General features: G+C 37.9%; 1 protein-coding gene across 1 annotated transcript in view; it reads right to left on the bottom strand.

The window, feature by feature from the left end:
- Positions 1-1153: 1153 nt before the first annotated feature.
- Positions 1154-17478, bottom strand: part of IGSF11 (immunoglobulin superfamily, member 11) — a gene marked incomplete at its 5' end in the record, with an annotated part of 17946 nt that continues 1621 nt past the window's right edge. Inside the window, 5 exons of the mRNA XM_008594438.1 lie at positions 1154-1789; positions 3351-3501; positions 4286-4408; positions 13572-13727; positions 15974-16181. Of these exons, the coding sequence (XP_008592660.1) occupies positions 1342-1789; positions 3351-3501; positions 4286-4408; positions 13572-13727; positions 15974-16181 (1086 nt within the window). The remainder of the gene's footprint in view (positions 1790-3350; positions 3502-4285; positions 4409-13571; positions 13728-15973; positions 16182-17478) is intronic.

Below are 17478 nucleotides of genomic sequence, written 5' to 3'. Positions count from 1 at the left end.
AAACTGCAACCCTGAGCTATCACAGATTATAGGGCGACCTTCCCAGGAACACATCAGAAGACACCCCTTTTGTCTCATCACTTTTGTAAAAATAATTATTTTGAAAAAACACAAAACTAAAAACAACTCCTGTCCTCTAAAACCTAGTAACCTCTCCTTGTCAAACAAGGAGAAAGTTATCTACCTCAGCACAAAAGTTATCAAGTGCTGTTCTCATTAAGAGTGACCTACTGTGACAGCATGGAGACGTGGACAGCCTTGTTCTGAGAGGCTTCCGGCAAGACTAAAGTCCCTGAGACCCACCTTCCTGCTTCTGTGCTGCCCACACAACCTCGCTCTTTCATGACATGAGCTGACAACCCTCCTGCTGGTAACACACTAAACAAGGTGTTAAACAACAGTCATTTCTTTCCCTGCCTGATGCCTCCCACATATTTAAAAAAAAAAAATAACAAGTTTTCTTTTAAAAAAATACTTTTTCCAGGAAATAAGGAACAGTTATGGCCATAGATCTGTAACAGATCCTACATTAATGCAGACAGGCAAGAATCTGTCAATATAGCAATATTCCAAATATGAAATTCATGGTTCAGGAAGAGAGAGATAAATAAATAAATATGGAGGGGCTTCTCAAAGAAGTTTCCTTTGTTTTCCCCCGATTCCTTACTGAATTTTGTGTAAAAAGTTTTGATTCTATGATAAAAGAGTCAGCCCTGTTGGGACCAATATTAACCATTTACATCATTATGCCAGTATGCCCTCTAGGTAATGAGGGAATGAGGAGAGGCAGAATATAACCACAGGGTTGCTCATTATTTTTTTAAAGAAACCTATTTTTAAAAATAATTTCAATATTTAAACTCCATCTGGCACTTTAGTCTCTTGAAAAATTATTAAGTTAGGCATGAATTAAAGTACAAGCCCATCTGGACTACAGTTTGGGTTTTAAGTGCTATTCTGTTCTTATATCTTTTCCTTAGCTTGGCACATCTTTGAGATCCAGCTGTTTAAACAGAATCCCAGGACATCTGTGGTGGGGAAACAAGTCTTCATGACAGAGCACTTCAGTCCATTTTACACATCTTAGTGGCCAGGTAACAGCACGCTGTTTAAACAGAATCCCAGGACATCTGTGGTGGGGAAACAAGTCTTCATGACAGAGCACTCCAGTCCATTTTACACATCTTAGTGGCCAGGTAACAGCATTGCCGCCGCCTTTGTGCTTTTTACTAATATAATCATAAGGAAAGTGTTTCTTCCCCAGCACATGCCCACCCCACCCTCCCCCTTGTATGGGGGCATTCCATTTATTCTTTTCTGAACACTACATCTCCTCATGTCCTATACCAGGGACCCAGCCCGACTCTGAGCAGGCACCATGACAGGGACCGCACCAATCCGCTCCAGCATTGCTTGGCTAACAGTGTAGGAGTGTATGTGCTGAGGCCGAGGCTTCCTGCTGACTGAGCCATTGCTCCTGGATACAGCCTGCGGAGATGACTCTCTATTGGCTGTCACTACAACAGTCTTATGTGGAGCTGGGACCAGGGGGTTCCCGTTAGCATAAATGGATGGGATGTTGGCATTGCCTGAGTGGAGGGAGAAAGACTGGCGCAGGTCACTGAAGTGGTTGAATGAGTCCGTGTTTCTATGAACTTTTGGATTGTTGCTCCAGTATCGGCTGTTGTAAGTATTGGAAGAGGTGGTCAATGTGTTGTTCTCCGAGGAGGATATTTCAGTGTGAAATGCTTTGGCAGAAAAAGAACATTTAGGTGGAAGATCATCCTCTCTGAGAAGGAACAAAAACAAAGCCGTCATTAGGATTTACTTGAAGTTTATCCGACTCTTCTACCTAGGACTCTTCTTACTTTTAATGTTAAGGCTAATATGTCTGACACACAAATCCTCTGGTGAGACCACTGTATGGTGAAAGCAAACACAGCATGGAGAGCCAGGGCTCTGGCACCCTTTCCCTCGGAGACAATGGTTAAGAAAATCTCTCCCGAGCTTCTTAGTCTCCAGGAGTGAAAATGGAAATATCAAATCTCTCAAAGAATGTCTCTTCCAATATAATGGAAATATGTGTATTTATATAATAAATATATTTATTTTTTTCTTTACTGTAAATAGGAAAATAGTCCATGAAGAAATCCACTGAGCTAGTTGCCACAAAATAGCTAGGAAACCAATATATGGGTGTGAAGAACTTCAGCAAGTGATTAGAGTTGGCCTGATTCTATTGCTCTTCTGTGTCTGAGAAATCACTGTGATGTGCGGATGAAAGGTGTTCCTCAGTAATCTTATGCTAGGATGGAATCTATCTCTGCATACAGCCCAAACCATTAAGAACTACAAGAGGTTAAGAGAAGTCATTAATTTAATTACGATGTTAACTATTTTACATTTATTAACTATATTCTACTAGACGTTTCTTGTAAAAAAAAAAAAAAAAGACACGAGTCCTACACCTGGGAAGCCTATAGTCAAGTAAGGGTGGCAATCAATGCAAGAACCTTTGCAAGTCTGAAAGGCTGGGCACAGGGCTGAAGACAAGTTATGTGAGGAGGTAAGGCCTGGAGTAGTCTTGAATCAGACAAAGGAGTTTAGTGAAGAGAATGGACGAAAGGGGGAGGAGCAGGAAGACAGCAGAGGTTGGAATAAAGGCCCTGAAGCACAGGAAATGCAGAAGAGACGGAACCCAGAGTGTGCTGGGAAGTGGTGAGTAAGATAAGCAGGTGAGGCCAGGTCCTGAAAGGCTGTGTCTGTCATGCTAAGGAGACAAGTCACTGAAGCATTTTCAACAAGGATATGCCAGGTTGAAATCTGAAACTAAGCCTGAACCCTCAAATCTCCACAATATGTTGAGTCTCTTTTCTGTAAAGATCATTCTGGCACTATTTTCTTAAAACGTTCGTACTCTTTTGCCTTGACTGTCTTTCACACCAGGCCATAGTGCTGTGGCCTGTGTACAGGAACTGGTATGCGCTTAAGGTGTTCCTTCTTGATCTATGCCCTCATCTATTATAAATGCCGGCGTGAAACACATGTTTTAAACTGACTTTTCTATTGTGGCAGCCATCTAACCCCACCTGCCCTGCAGGTATGGAGGAGCTGGGGAGCTGCTTGCCTCCTCCTAGTTAGGCACACACTGGATCTGTCCCCCTTTCATGGCCCAGTCAGTAAAGCTAAGTAGTACTACAAGGAAAAGTGACATAACATATAAGAAAATATCATTCGGCCACTTTAGCTGTCTTGGCCATAGGAGTTACTAGATAAGCAAAGAAATCTTAACTGCCAGAATGAATAAAATACACATTGGCTATGTAAGACAAGTGATCTGACATACAAACCTTATTTCATTAGGAATTTCTTCTTCCTCCTCCTCTTTATTTTTGTTTCTCCAGTAAAAGAATGCCCCTAAAATTAGTGCAATGCAAAAAATGATAATAACTGCACCAGTGCCAATGGTTCCAGCTATTAGTCCAATGCTTCTGGGCTGAGCTGCAAAATATATTTAAGGTATATTTAAAGAAAAAAGAGAGAGAAAGAGATAACATATACCCATGCAACTGTATAAAAAATTAAGTTTACTAAATAATCTGCTTAAAATGTACAAAACTGCTAAAGTATTGCATCCATATAAAGTTAAACGTTAATTAACTGTCTATAGCCCCAGTGGCTAGGACTAACCTACAGTAGGGGCTCAACATCTATTGAATAAATGAACAATTAGACAACTTGAACAGCTCTAGGAGAGCAACACCTAAAGCACAGCAGGAAACAGATGGCACCTATCTAACTTGTCTGATCTGCCCCAAATGAACCCTGGCAATCAGCAGGATGCCTTATTATCTCATCCCAGCCAGATCACTCCCTTTTGCAACTAGAATTCTCAACTAAAGAGAAATTTTCTACACTGCATATTTATAACCTAGACACCCAACAATTAAGCAGATATAAAGAATTAGGAAAAAACTCAAGAAGGTCTTGCCATAGCCATAAATCATTACAAATTTTTATGTCTATTGCATGATACAATAAGAATTGGTTTCATTCTAATGATCCTGAAAACAGATATTTTATCATAAAGATTACCATACTGCTGAGGCTGAAAAGTATACTAAAACATTTACAAAGCATTTCTAATAATGGTTAAAACCAAAAAAGTTTATATTTAATCTTCAGATAACCTCAAAACAATTAAGCAGAACCCTTCGTTTACTGATTTAACACAGATCTTAAGAGTTTCAGACCCAGAGTTGACATCAGAATTTCATATACTTACGTGAAGTAACCTGGAGATCCAAAAGACAGGTGCTGGTTCCAATGGCGTTAGAAGCAACGCACTGGTACAAACCTGAAGACAGAGTGCTAATGTTCCGGATGGTGACCGTTCCTTGAACCTGGTCTGTCACAAAAAATAATAATCAAGTAAGGATTTGGTGAAAAGAATGAGAAATTAACAAAACAAAAACAAAAAACTCTTGAGGGCTATCGATGTGTGCGGGGGTCAGGGAGGCTTTCAGTGAATTCGCTCAGTTACTTGGGCCAGTCTCAAGGCAATTGCTTTCTCTTTCCCTGTGCTCTGTGTGATTTTCCAGCCCTTATTAGATGTCCTTCCCACAAGCTCCTCCAGCACTCTGTATTCTCTAGCCCCGACTGGCACTTACCACATTTAGTGTAATTGCTTGCCTGCTTGTCACTGTCTTGTTCATCACTGTATCACCATCCTCAGAAGTTATCCCGCAAGCAGAAAGGTGCTCAATAAATAAAGAGGATCAACAAATGCATAAAAGGGCTACCTTCTCTTTAGTGTCTGTTGTATACTGCTTACACCTACTGAGAGCTTTACATATGCCTCTTTAGTCTTCTTACCAAGCTTAGGCTCTATAGTCCTTACTTTTCAAAGATGAGAAAGTTCAGAGAAGTTATGTAATAAAAGGGCTACCTTCTCTTTAGTGTCTGTTGTATACTGCTTACACCTACTGAGAGCTTTAAATATGCCTCTTTAGTCTTCTTACCAAGCTTAGGCTCTATAATCCTTACTTTTCAAAGATGAGAAAGTTCAGAGAAGTTATGTGATTTGTCCAAGATCACATAGCACATGAGCAGCAGCAGTCTATAAAATTAGGTCAGCCCAAATTCAAAGCTTATATTCACCATACATACACTTGGCTTTCCAGTAAGGCATTTAAAATTACATCATTCTATAGGGTGCATCTACAGGATTATTTCCTAATCACGCAATGTTCCGATGCTGTTAGTATTACAGTACAAACTAAGCCAGCTGCCTAACTCCCTCTTCAACACATGTTCTCCTGTCATCATTAAAGAAAATCATAATCTCTGGGCAATGAACCCCACAATTCTACATACTATGTTGCTGTTTTTTTTTTCTCTAAGCCTGAAATTCTAGGAATTTTATCAGCTCACATCAAACCACTAATTTTGTTGACATTTCTATAAGAGACAATTTGGGAAATTTTAAACAGCTGCTCTAAGCAGCATTCTGGCATATAGAAAGAGGTAAACTAAAGATTATTGCTTTAAAAAGTTATTTTTAAAAGATGAAGTCACTGTTGTTCTCTTTGTATCTATAGATACAGACACCAGCATGTTGCTATTAGAAAGTATTATTACTTTCTAGAATGTATTATTAAATGGTGTTAACATACCATGGGAGAGCCAACTCAGAATGTAATCAGGGAATGAGAAAAACACATTGATAGAGAATTAACCTAAAAGAAATAGAGCTGTTTAGGTAGACGAGGCAAAGTGCAGATGGGAGAAACTCTTTAGCAAACACCAGACTGTTTGCAGCCACAAAGTACATTACATAGCCCTTCTTGAAACTAGCAGGGCTTCACTTGGCCTGCTCCAGCAGAGAAGTAATTTGCTGAAATGAAGTTGAAGAAAAAATGTTCCTTTGATATTCTTTCTTTTAAAGAATAGGGAAAGTTCAATTGTTGTGTGGGACTACATAATTTGGAAAGCTCAAAGGACACCAAACCACACTCCTGATTTATTTCACAGCAACCTTGTATCCCACACAAGCTATGCACCTGGCCTAGACTGCCCTTCAGAATTAGAGAGAAACAAATTTAAGCATATATTTTCAGTTCCATTCCTTCTCTTTAGTTCCAGAAACCCACCTCTTGCTACATAGCAGGTGGTGTGTTGGCTAACAGCACATGTTCCAGAGCCAGACAGCCTGGGTTTGAATCTACTCTACCTCCTACTAGTTATGTGGTCTTGAGTGTGTTACCTGTTCTTTATCAGCTATATTTCAGCTTCCTCATCTGCAATATAGAGCTACCAAAGTACCTACACATTGCAGGTGACTGTGAAGACTAAATGAGGTAATGCATGTAAAGAACTTAGTATAGTCCCTGGTAACGTTTCCCTGTGGGAATTCCTTCCTGGTATTTCTTGGGAAATTTGTATATTTTTCTAAATCAGTCAAGAAATTTGGAAAATGTCTAGTGCCTGCAAATTCCCAACAGATATTAATCTTCAGGATTTGAAGAGAATTCCTAAATCATAATTTATTCTGTATTTTTCACATGATTTACATATTTTAAAAATGAGTGACTATAACAATAAACAGTGAATCATTTATTACATAAAAGTTTCACAAGGATTTTGTAAAAAAAAAAAGACAATAATAAATGCATGGTTTATTGTTATTTGAACCAATATGTTCTGACAAAATTTTATATTTCAATAATATGTAAAAATGATCTCAACCTAAAACAAATATTTGATAATAAAAAAATTGTAAAAAAAGGAAATATACAAAATTAAGTGCCAATAAAAACCTATTTAAAGACTTAAAGATAACCACAAATACTATACTATTTAAACTCCATCACTCTTAAACAGAATTTAAAACACTATACAACATTAGACTATCCAATAACCTTGACCTCTGTTTCACACCAAATTTTCTAGACAGAGAAAGTTTTATTTCATTTTTGTGTTGATGTTGGTTGAGTTACGATGGACATGGAGAAGAGACAGAGAAAGAATCTGTCCCCATTAAGAGAATGTCCAAAAGCACCTTCCAGATGGATGTTAGGATACATGCTGCCTCATATTATTAGCTCATTTCCTTTATTCAGTGATGAAAATATTTTGATATTTTGATGAAATATTTTCAATATTTCAATATAATATAATTTCAATATTTTGATGAAAAAATATTTTGTCTGCTTGCCTGATTTTAGTTTTGCCATTGAAACAGATATTGCTTTTGCCAATTCATTTCTGATTTCATGCTAGTACATTCCACAGCAACATTCCTATCTTCTCTTTGCATTTCTGCCATTAAAGTATTCACAGAGAACTGAAGTCTGCAGCAAAGTCAAACAATGAAACAAACCAACGAACATTACTGAGAAATATCTGAATAATGTTCATAGCCCCTAGTATTAACAATATTACATAGTATTGAAATATAATTCTGTGCATCATAAATATGTACAATCAATACGTTTCAATTAAATTTTAAAAGTTTTTTTTTTTTTTTCCTTTTTGTCGTTTTTTGTGACCGGCAACGGATCGCAACCCTCAGTGTCGCACCCGTACAGGACCGGGACCGGCAACGGGATCGCAACCCTCGGTGTTGCGCCCGCACCTCGCTCAGCCAGTGAGCGGGAACCGGTCTGTATGTGGGATCCAAACCCTCGGCGGGAGCGCCACCGCTCTCCCAAGCGGCGCACTGTAGCAGTGCGCCACCGGGCCGGCCCCAAAAGTAAATTTTTGAAAAAACATTACATAGGATCACACATCAAAGTTACCAAGTTAAGGACTTATTTTGCTTCCAAAACTTGGTATTTCTTGAAATACCACTCATGGCATTTGTATAAAATACACTATGTATATAAACATTAATATTTATTTGCAAGAATGATTCACCATTAGCAACAGACAAGGCAATGAACCCACATTTAAAACATGGCAACAGCTAAAAGCAAGATTAACTGATTAGATCTTGACTGCTTCTCTTCTACACACTTCTGTCCAGGTTTCCAGAAATGTTGACTCTGTTCTTGCTTTTAAGTTGACATCAGTAGATTCTTCTGAATAAGTATGTCACTATGTTGATTGTTAAGCTTTAATTCTCAAAGGAGAATGGCACTTAGTGCACAGAAAATGTTACCATTATCATTACTTCAATCCCCATGTAGAGGTCCCAGGGGACCACTAACTTACTCACAACTTTTCTCAAGCAAACCCTCTAAGAAGTCCTTCTCTGAGTTAATGTGGCCACTGTTCATTTAGCGGCCCACAACAAACATGTGAAGTAACTCTGACTCTCCTCTGAATCCCAACATCTAATCAAGCCCCATATCTTCCTGACCTTTGCCTTCAGTCTCTCTTGAATCCTACACTTCCACCTGTCTCTTCCCCATCCCCATCACTAGGGGCTTAGTTCAGGAACTCTTCATTCTTGATGGAGCTATTATTGAAGCTTTTTATCATCAGATCCATTTATAGTCTGACTGCCAATCTTTCCTCCTGATTGCTGATGCTGATTCTAAAATGCACACCTGGCTATCTTTGCTTGCTTTATAAACATCAGTAAATACCCACAGTCTCAAAGATAACATCCAAACTCCTTGCATGTTATATAAAGCCTTTCACAATCTAGGCTGGACCTTACCAAGCTCCTCTCTGGCCAAACCCCCCATAAACCTTTATGTCAACTTCATAGATCCTCTCACTTAAAAATGCCAAGCTTTTACACTTGCAAGATTTTACATGCATGGTTCCCTCTATTTATAACACTTCCTTTCACCTGGTAAAATTCTATTCATTGCTTAAGATCCTTTTCTGCTCAGGAATCTCTTTCCCTACAAAGTTCTTCCTGAACTGCTCATGGAGAATTAATATTCCTATCTTTTAAATTTCATAGCACTATATATGTTTTTATAGCATTAAGCATGCAGTATTATTATTATCTCTTTATATCTGTCTCCTCCATTATAAAATGAGCTCTAGGATAGAGATATGTCTTTTTATATTTGTATTTCTCCATCTCCTTCAAGAGTCTACCTTGAAGTAGTTGCACAGAATAAGGGTTGTTCACACATACATACACAAACACCTATATATTTAAAGAATAAATTAGTGTAGGAACAAATGAATGTGTTCTGATAATTGCTAGCATTTGATTTTTTAAAGGAGTGCTGAACATCACATGGGACTTGCTTCTTTAGGTCAGAGGGCAAAAACGTAGGGGAAAAACTTGTCTTCAGCCAGAATAATGTCTTGAAGCAGACATAAGTACCCATTTATTTAGCAAGTTAAATGGGTGAAAACTTTTCTGCTCCCCATTAGAATATTATGCAAATGCTCTCACTGGGATGGAAAGCAGCAGTGGCAGTTCAAGAAGGATAATCAAGAATCCTGCATCTTCCAAGCATGGCAAAAGAATGGCAGTTCTTTCTGTCTGCAGACTTTGGGGACACCTGGTATCCTCTCTGGGCCTCAGTCTTCTCTCTTAGAACATGAGAGTATTTAAAATACTGCTCCAGCTGTGATCTCCAGATGGATTTCTGCACAGAGTTCTTAGGCAGGAGAGTATCATCTCTCTTCACCGTATTAAATTACAAAAGGGTAAGGACAACAGAGGATTTCTTAAAAAGCATGATGGAAAAATGTACAATTTAGTTTTAGAAACTGTTAACCATTAATAATAAAGAGGGAGAGAACAGACCTAGGGTTGCTGGGGCATGTGGTGTTGAGGAGAAGTTGGGTGGGGGATATGGGGAGTAACTGCGATTTGTGGTGGTGGCACGCTGATAGTATTGATCTGATCATCACACCTTGGGCACAGGAGCTGACAGTCAGCTCTGTGACCCATGAGTATGTAAAATCAATAAAATATATATATAAATAAAAAATGTATCTTTTCAAAAAAAACTTCTTAAAATCAAGTATAATATTATACTTTATATTTACCAAGGTAAAAGGAAAGATGGAAAATAAATTGCCATTATTTTCACTAATTTTTAAAAACTCATTTTAAGGTTCTCTGTGTTTCTTCAAAGTATGAGGGTTATTCTCCCTCTTTAACTCAAAAAGTCTTTTCCTAATTATAACCCTCAGCTTTTCTTGCAGAGTTCAAGCTTTACTGAACCACTGTGAGGAGCGACTATACTTACCTCAATCCTTGGTTGCCAAGAGGCTGCACAATTGGGACATGGGGATTATTCTAGAAGGGAATCACCCTCCATGGCTTAACATGATCCTTCTTGGTATATTAATAGATTATCCCATTGATTCTCAACCCTAGCTGATCATTAGAAATACTTTTTAAAAAAATATATAAATGCTGGCCTCTACCCCAGACAAATTAAATCAGAATGTCTGGAGGAGGGGCATGGAAATGGACATTTTTAAAACTCCTCTAGGTGATTTTAATGCACAATGAGGGTGTATGTTAGACTATGTAACTGCAAATTATACTCTGGTGACATCTATACAAAAAAAATATTATTTCAAAATGGATTACATTGGGTAAAAAAAAAGTCTAGACCAAATATTAAATAAAAAAATTTTAAAACCTGTTACCATTTATAGAACTTGTAAAACCATCTCTTAAAACACACTGGCTATACCAGCCAGCCACCAAAAATAAATTAATTAAATTAAATTAAATATATTGAGTTAAAATTGAAGTTATAATTCCAAAGAAACTTAAATATCCAATAATAGGGAACAACATAAATTACAATATATTCTTTTAAGTGTTAGAGAATAATTATATATATATATATATATGGAGTCTTCAAAACGTTCATGGAAAGATTCATTTATCTTTTAATTCTATTTTTCCATGAACTTTCTGAAGTATCCTTGTACTCCATCCAGAAATAAAGAGGTATAGAAGGTTCTTTTTCAGGTATTTCTCAATCTACATACAAAAATCCACTCTATTAGTCCATTTGTGTTGCTATAACAAATACCTGAGACTGGGTAATTTATTTATTTTTTTTTCCTTTTTGTCTTTTTCTGTGTCCGGCAACGGATCGCAACCCTCAGTGTCGCCCCCGTACCGGACCGGGACCGGCAACGGGATCGCAACCCACGGTGCTGCTCCCGCGCCTCGCTCAGCCAGTGAACGGGAACCGGGAGACTGGGTAATTTATAAGGAACAGAGGTTTATCTGGCTTACGATTCTGGGACAGCTGCATCTGGCACCGGCCTCAGGCTGCTTCTACTCATGGTAGAAAGTAGCAGGCAGCCGGCAGGTACAAGCAGACCACATGGCGAGAGGAAGCAAAAGAGAGAAAGACGGGAGGTGCCAGGGTCTTTTAAACAACCAACTCTCACAGGAACTAGTAGAGTGAGATTTCACTTATTAATCACCCCACCTACAGAGAACATTAATCCATTCATGAGGGATCTGCCCCTATGACTCAAACAGAATCTAACACTATCATATTGGGGATCAGATTTCTGTATGAATTTTGGCAGGGACAACACATCCAAATTCTATCAAACACTATCACTTATTCATTCAGAATTCCAAACTCCATTCAGTATTCCACAGAAACATTGTAAATATAAATCATGGAATCTTATTCCTGCTACAGAGGACCTTTAATACAATATTGTTAAAACCCTTCTTTTACAGAAAAGCAACACAGGCCCAGAGAGGTGAATTGTTACAGAAATAGTTACTGGAAAGTCTGGAATTTGAATACAGTTTTCAGTATTTCAAGACAAGAGCTATTTTAAGCATGCCACTTACAATGGTGAGATTAGCAAATCAGTCCACAAAAAAAGTATTTAACCTACAGTGTAGCATAAACATTAAGCAATGAACAATCAGTAGGAAACAACAGCATTACAGTAGTCATTATTAAGGTAACCCAAAAGTTATTATGTTGAAAGAAGTTTTTTTAAATAACGAATTTGGGGTGAGATTAATTAAAAGATGATGGGAAGACCCATTACTATTACTGCTGGGATTCTCAAAGGAGTGTCCCAGGCTTTTTAGAGGCTATGGCCCTGGTTCTTTAATATGTCTAACTTCACTTTACAACTTAGGACTTTCCTTTCCCCTGACAGGCTTGTACCATCAATATGATTCAAACATATTAGACATAATTAAGGTTATTTGGGGCCTCTCTATTAACTGTTAACTCTTTATATGTAAATTAAGATTTGTAAATTCACTCTGAGAATGCTGCAAAACACACTTTCTATTTTAGAGATGATACAACATTCAAGGTTGTTAAATTTAATTTTCTTCAAACGGAAGATTTTATATATATAATTCTATCTGTATATATAATTTTTCCTTATTTTATTTAATAAAATTTTCTCAATTTTTCAAGGGTGTTTCCTTTAAAATCAAATCTAAATAGATGGATTTGCAAATAGCCAAGAGCTGGAATCAGCCCAAATGTCCATCATCGGATGAGTGGATATGGAAAATGTGGTATATCTACACAATGGAATACTACTCAGCTATAAAAACGAATGAAATACTGCCATTTGCAACAACATGGATGGACCTTGAAAGAATAATATTAAGTGAAACGAGTCAGGCAGTGAAAAAGAAATACCACATGTTTTCACTTATTGGAGGGAGCTAAAGGTGAATGAATCAATTCACACACATACATACACACACACACACACATACACACACACACTCACACAAAAACAAACAAACAGCAACAACAACAACATCAACAACAACAACAACAACAACAAAAACCGGGGGTGGGGTGGAGAGGAAGATTTAACAACCTCAACTTTTTTTTTTGAAGCTCTTACAACAAGAAAATGGAGGGGACACATCGGGGTGGGAGGGGGGAGAGGGAGGAGGGAGGGAGGTTTTGGTGATGAGACACAATAACTAACTATATTGTATATTGACAAAATAAAAATAAAAAAAATAAAAACCATCTGTGACACTCGTGCCCCCTCCATCTTTACCTGTCTGATGTAATTTCCTAGATCTCCTGGATCTCCAGGATCCTTTCCTGTTCTTTTTCCTATCTTCCTTCTCTAATTAGACCTCAGGGTGAAAACAAGAGGATTAACACTCTCATGACTATGTTGGTGTTTCTTATACTAAAACAGGCAATTGTGCCTCAAGTAGGAAGTAGATTCTCAGATATAAATGTCAAGAATTGTCTTAGAGTTAACTCAAGAAGCCACCATTTAGCTATTTTACGTCGCATTCTAATGGAATAGAATTTCCATACCAATGGATGAGATATATTTTATAAAGGCAACAGAGAGAAGAGAAAGAAAATGTTTTATTCGCCTTAAAGTTTCTTTTTTTTTGATTATGCATACTTATGGGATACAGGGCTGACTATCAATATTTGTGTACAGTATGTGATGATCAAATCAATATTACCAGTATGTTCATCATTATCACCTTAAAGTTAAAAACACAAAATAATCCAGAAAGGTTTTTTTTAGCAGTTACAACTACAGAGTGTTATTTTTTCAAAATCTCTTTAAGTTAATAACTTTGTGAATCTTAGAATCAGAATTTTCCATGATAACTAATAAAATGTGTAAAGCAGCACTATACATACCCTGAGTGGCTGTTGGAGGTAGTTTGAGGGTATTGTCTAACTTCTCCCAAAGGTAAGTTGGTCGAGGAATGCCTTCCTCTGAGCTACAGAGCAGGATGACATCGCTGCCAATATCCTGGGATCCTTGGATTTGGCAGTGTGGGGCAGAGGGGGGAACTATAATAGGAAGAGTAAGCAATAAAGTACACATTTACAGTGAGCCAAGTGAGGAAGGAGGAGACATCAACATTCAGTACACCTCAGATAACATTGTTTTTGGAAGACAGCCTCATGGCTAAAGAGATAACCTCATGGTGAAAGCTAGAGGACGGTCCTGTACTCATTCACAGGGCTTGGACACAGGTGCAAGACATGCAACTTCAATTGGGAGGGAGCAAACATGTAAAAAGGGGCTACACCCTTGGATTATATTTTCCAGGTATCTTATGGTTTTGACTTCACTCTGCTTTTAAAGAAGAATTCTTAAGATCCTTCAAATCAACATGTAGCCTTTAAAAACACCATTGAAAGAGTCCACTATTAGAGAAGATTTCAAAAAATAGCAACACTCACCCTGCCAGCTGTTCTCTGGCTATGAACACCTTAACAAGGTTCTTTCTCACTTCATAAACAAAAACCAGACTGACCCACTTTACACCAAATTCTGCTTTATGGTGGGGAAAGTAAGAGTAAGGTTCAAGTAAGAAGGAAATTGATATGCAATGATTTTACAATCATTAAGACATATAGGTCACAAAGATTACCAAAAAAACTACCAAAAAAGACTACTAATGGAAGAAAGTGTTGATTTACGATAAAAAGCAAGCAAATAAAAATATAAACTAAGCCCAGGGCTTGAAGTCTCATATTGGCAAATGCACACAGTAGAGTGTAAGTTCAAATGATGGTGTATCACTAATGCTGAGGACTTTTCAATAATTGTGTTCACCCTTTCAAAAATGAATGAATGGATGGATGGATAAATGAATGAATGGAAAATGAATGCGGAATGTACAGAGAAATCTGGAGAATGGGTGCAGGAAGGGGAAACAATGAGAGGTTATAGGTAAGAAGAGTAAAAATGCCAGAGAATCCTAACTGCTGTGATGGGGTAAACGAGTCTCCACAATTTACTGTCTTTGGCATTGCCACTGTGATGCTATAAAGGGAAACCCAGAATAATTCTTTGTGGGCAGCCTTAACTATAAAATGAGGGCACTTTTGTGTTCCCTTAAAAATAATAATAGCTTTTGTAATCTGGGAAGCCAGTTATCTTACTTACAGGTATAAGCATCATAATAATATTTAATTCCATTAGAACTCTGTACTCAGTACCAGAGTGTTTTAAAATCTATACAATTTTTAATATATTACAACGAATAAGATTTTGGGAATAGAAATCCCCAACCTGGTCCTTAGTTTTCTAATTTCATTTGAAGACTGGGAGAAAAAGTCACCAAGTGTTATATATTCTTGCTCGAATAGGGAATATGGCAAGAATCCCAAGTATCTGTATCCTCAAGTGATTCAACAATGGAAGGAAAAGAAAAGGGGGGAGAGTTTTACAAGCACTACGGGGTAGATTCTGAGACCTGAGCAGGATGAAGGAGAATCAAGATCATCAGCCTTCTTTAAGTCCTTCCTCCATCTCCCCAAATGAACTGAATTTAGCCATGTCTACAACAAGTATTCATTTAGAAGGCACTGTTTTATTTTCGAGACAGGTGAATTGAGAAATAAAGCATGTTTAGCATGGATATAATTTAGTATGACTTAATCTAACAGCATGGAATAATGGAAAGAGTGACAGTGTGAATAAGGAGACTTCAATTCTCATCTGAACTCTGTTGCTGTTCATTGTCTGTGTAACCCGGCAAAAGGCTCTAAATCTATTTGGTCTCGGTATTGAGGTGATAATATCATTTACTGCTCAAACAAGGATACTTCTGAGAGTAAAAGGAGGTACTATTAAAATCATGCCAGGACAACAGGGGCACGCCGAGAACGGTGGTGATCCTCCCCAGTGTTACATCCATGTGAAGTAATAGTGTTACTCTCACTCACGCTGAAACTTCTGCTTCATACTCAAAATAAATAATTCCTGCTTTAGTTTGTTCCCAACAGTAAGTTCTATCCTGCAGAAGCTTAAGAAAAGTGAGAGGTCAATTTCAATGTCATTTTATACCACCTTTCTCCACCTTCAGAAAAAGTCATTTAAGAAGTTTTAGAGTCCACCTGAAATGAAAAAAAAGAGTGGGAAGACTATGTGTAAGAAGCATGGAGAAGCAGAACAGAGATAGAACTGAGAGAATGCGGACAGGGAAAAAACGTAAGCAGACTGAGAGTGTGCGAGGGCAAAGGTAGATATGCTTGAAAGTAGGTTCATAAGTAAAGCCATGGTGCCTGGAAATTTTGTCACTCACCTAACACTGTGAGACCAGTGACCCCAATGTTCCTGCCCCCTCTGTCTGGAAGGTTGTTGACCAAACACTGGTAGGTGCCTGTATCTGATAGCTGCGTGTTATTAATGAAGATAGAGACATTTGTGGCTGGCATGGTGCCTGTAAATCCTACCCTACCATGGAACCGGGGGGCACCATCAAACATCTGTCCACCTTGATAGAGAATGACCTGCAAAAGAAAGCAAAATAAATAAACTGGCTACAGTATCCCCGCCTACACGCATAACAATAACTATCAGATAGATGGTACCGAACATCGCCTCATTGAATACTGGAAAATTTTATATCTAATCTGAGAGTTGTCATGAACTTTTTATTATAGCTCCTGTCATAGGTATCTTGGGGTTCTAAATTCTCACATACCAAATCAGAGTAGCATTTTTCTCCTTACCTAACTCATAAGAGCACAGAAAATGTTTTTAATGCTACCCTATATATTCGCCCATAAATATTTTCACCAGTTCAAAAGATTAATTACAAAACAAAAAGATAAAAAAATATTATCTTTGCCATTATCATACTTAGTAGGTCACAAAAATAATAGATCATAGTTATAGACTGAATATAAATAAATGTCATAAAAAGGAAAAAGAGTTACAAGTCCGTGACTGCTGTTTGTACACTGATTTCTATTATCAAAGTTAACTACTCATGGGAGAGGACTCAAAATGGTGCAGCAAAAAGCCCTTTGGGCTGAGTTATGAGGGACTTGGTTCTATTCCAGCTCTACCTGTAAATGTTTGGGTAACTGTAGTCAAGTTCTTTCTTTACCTATTTGACTCCATCATTGACTCCTAAAATGATGAGATTGAACAAAATGATCTCAAAGGCTCAGTCTAACTACAAAAATTCCATGGTTTGAAGAAACCAAAGTAGCTTCTATTGAATTTAATATCAGAAAATTTAGCTTATCAGATATTTTTAGGTAGGAATATGTTACTGAAGCAGAAAAGCTTTATACAAAAAAAAAATTATCTTTGTAAAGAAAGGTGTAGCATTATCACAATTCATTAATTTTCTGAGCATTATATCTGCAGTGGGTATTACCAATTATGGGTCTTCTTCCTGTAACTAGTACAACTTATTGGGGAGTAGCTTCCATTTTCATGTACATTCATTCATGTACATACTGTAATTTACATAAGATTATTTGGCTAGTATGCCTCGTTATGTTTATTTTTAAATACTTGTGAAATTAAATAAATCAAGCACTACTATCTAATGTTACTTCCTTACTGTTATTCTGAACTTCAAAAAGTCTGCTCTCATCCACTTGTGTTAATGCCAGTCCTTTCCTGTCAAAATATACTTTGCGGGCCGGCCCGGTGGTGCACTGGATAGTGCGCCGCTTGGGAAGCGCGGCGGCGCTCACGTCCGAGGGTTCGGATCCCACATACGGACCGGTTCCCGCTCACTGGCTGAGCGGGGCGCGGGAGCAACGCCGAGGGTTGCGATCCCGTTGCCGG

This window comes from Galeopterus variegatus, unplaced genomic scaffold (assembly GCF_000696425.1).
Source record: "Galeopterus variegatus unplaced genomic scaffold, G_variegatus-3.0.2 Scaffold10797, whole genome shotgun sequence".
Taxonomy (NCBI): domain Eukaryota; kingdom Metazoa; phylum Chordata; class Mammalia; order Dermoptera; family Cynocephalidae; genus Galeopterus; species Galeopterus variegatus.
This window is presented reverse-complemented; position numbering and strand designations above follow the sequence as displayed.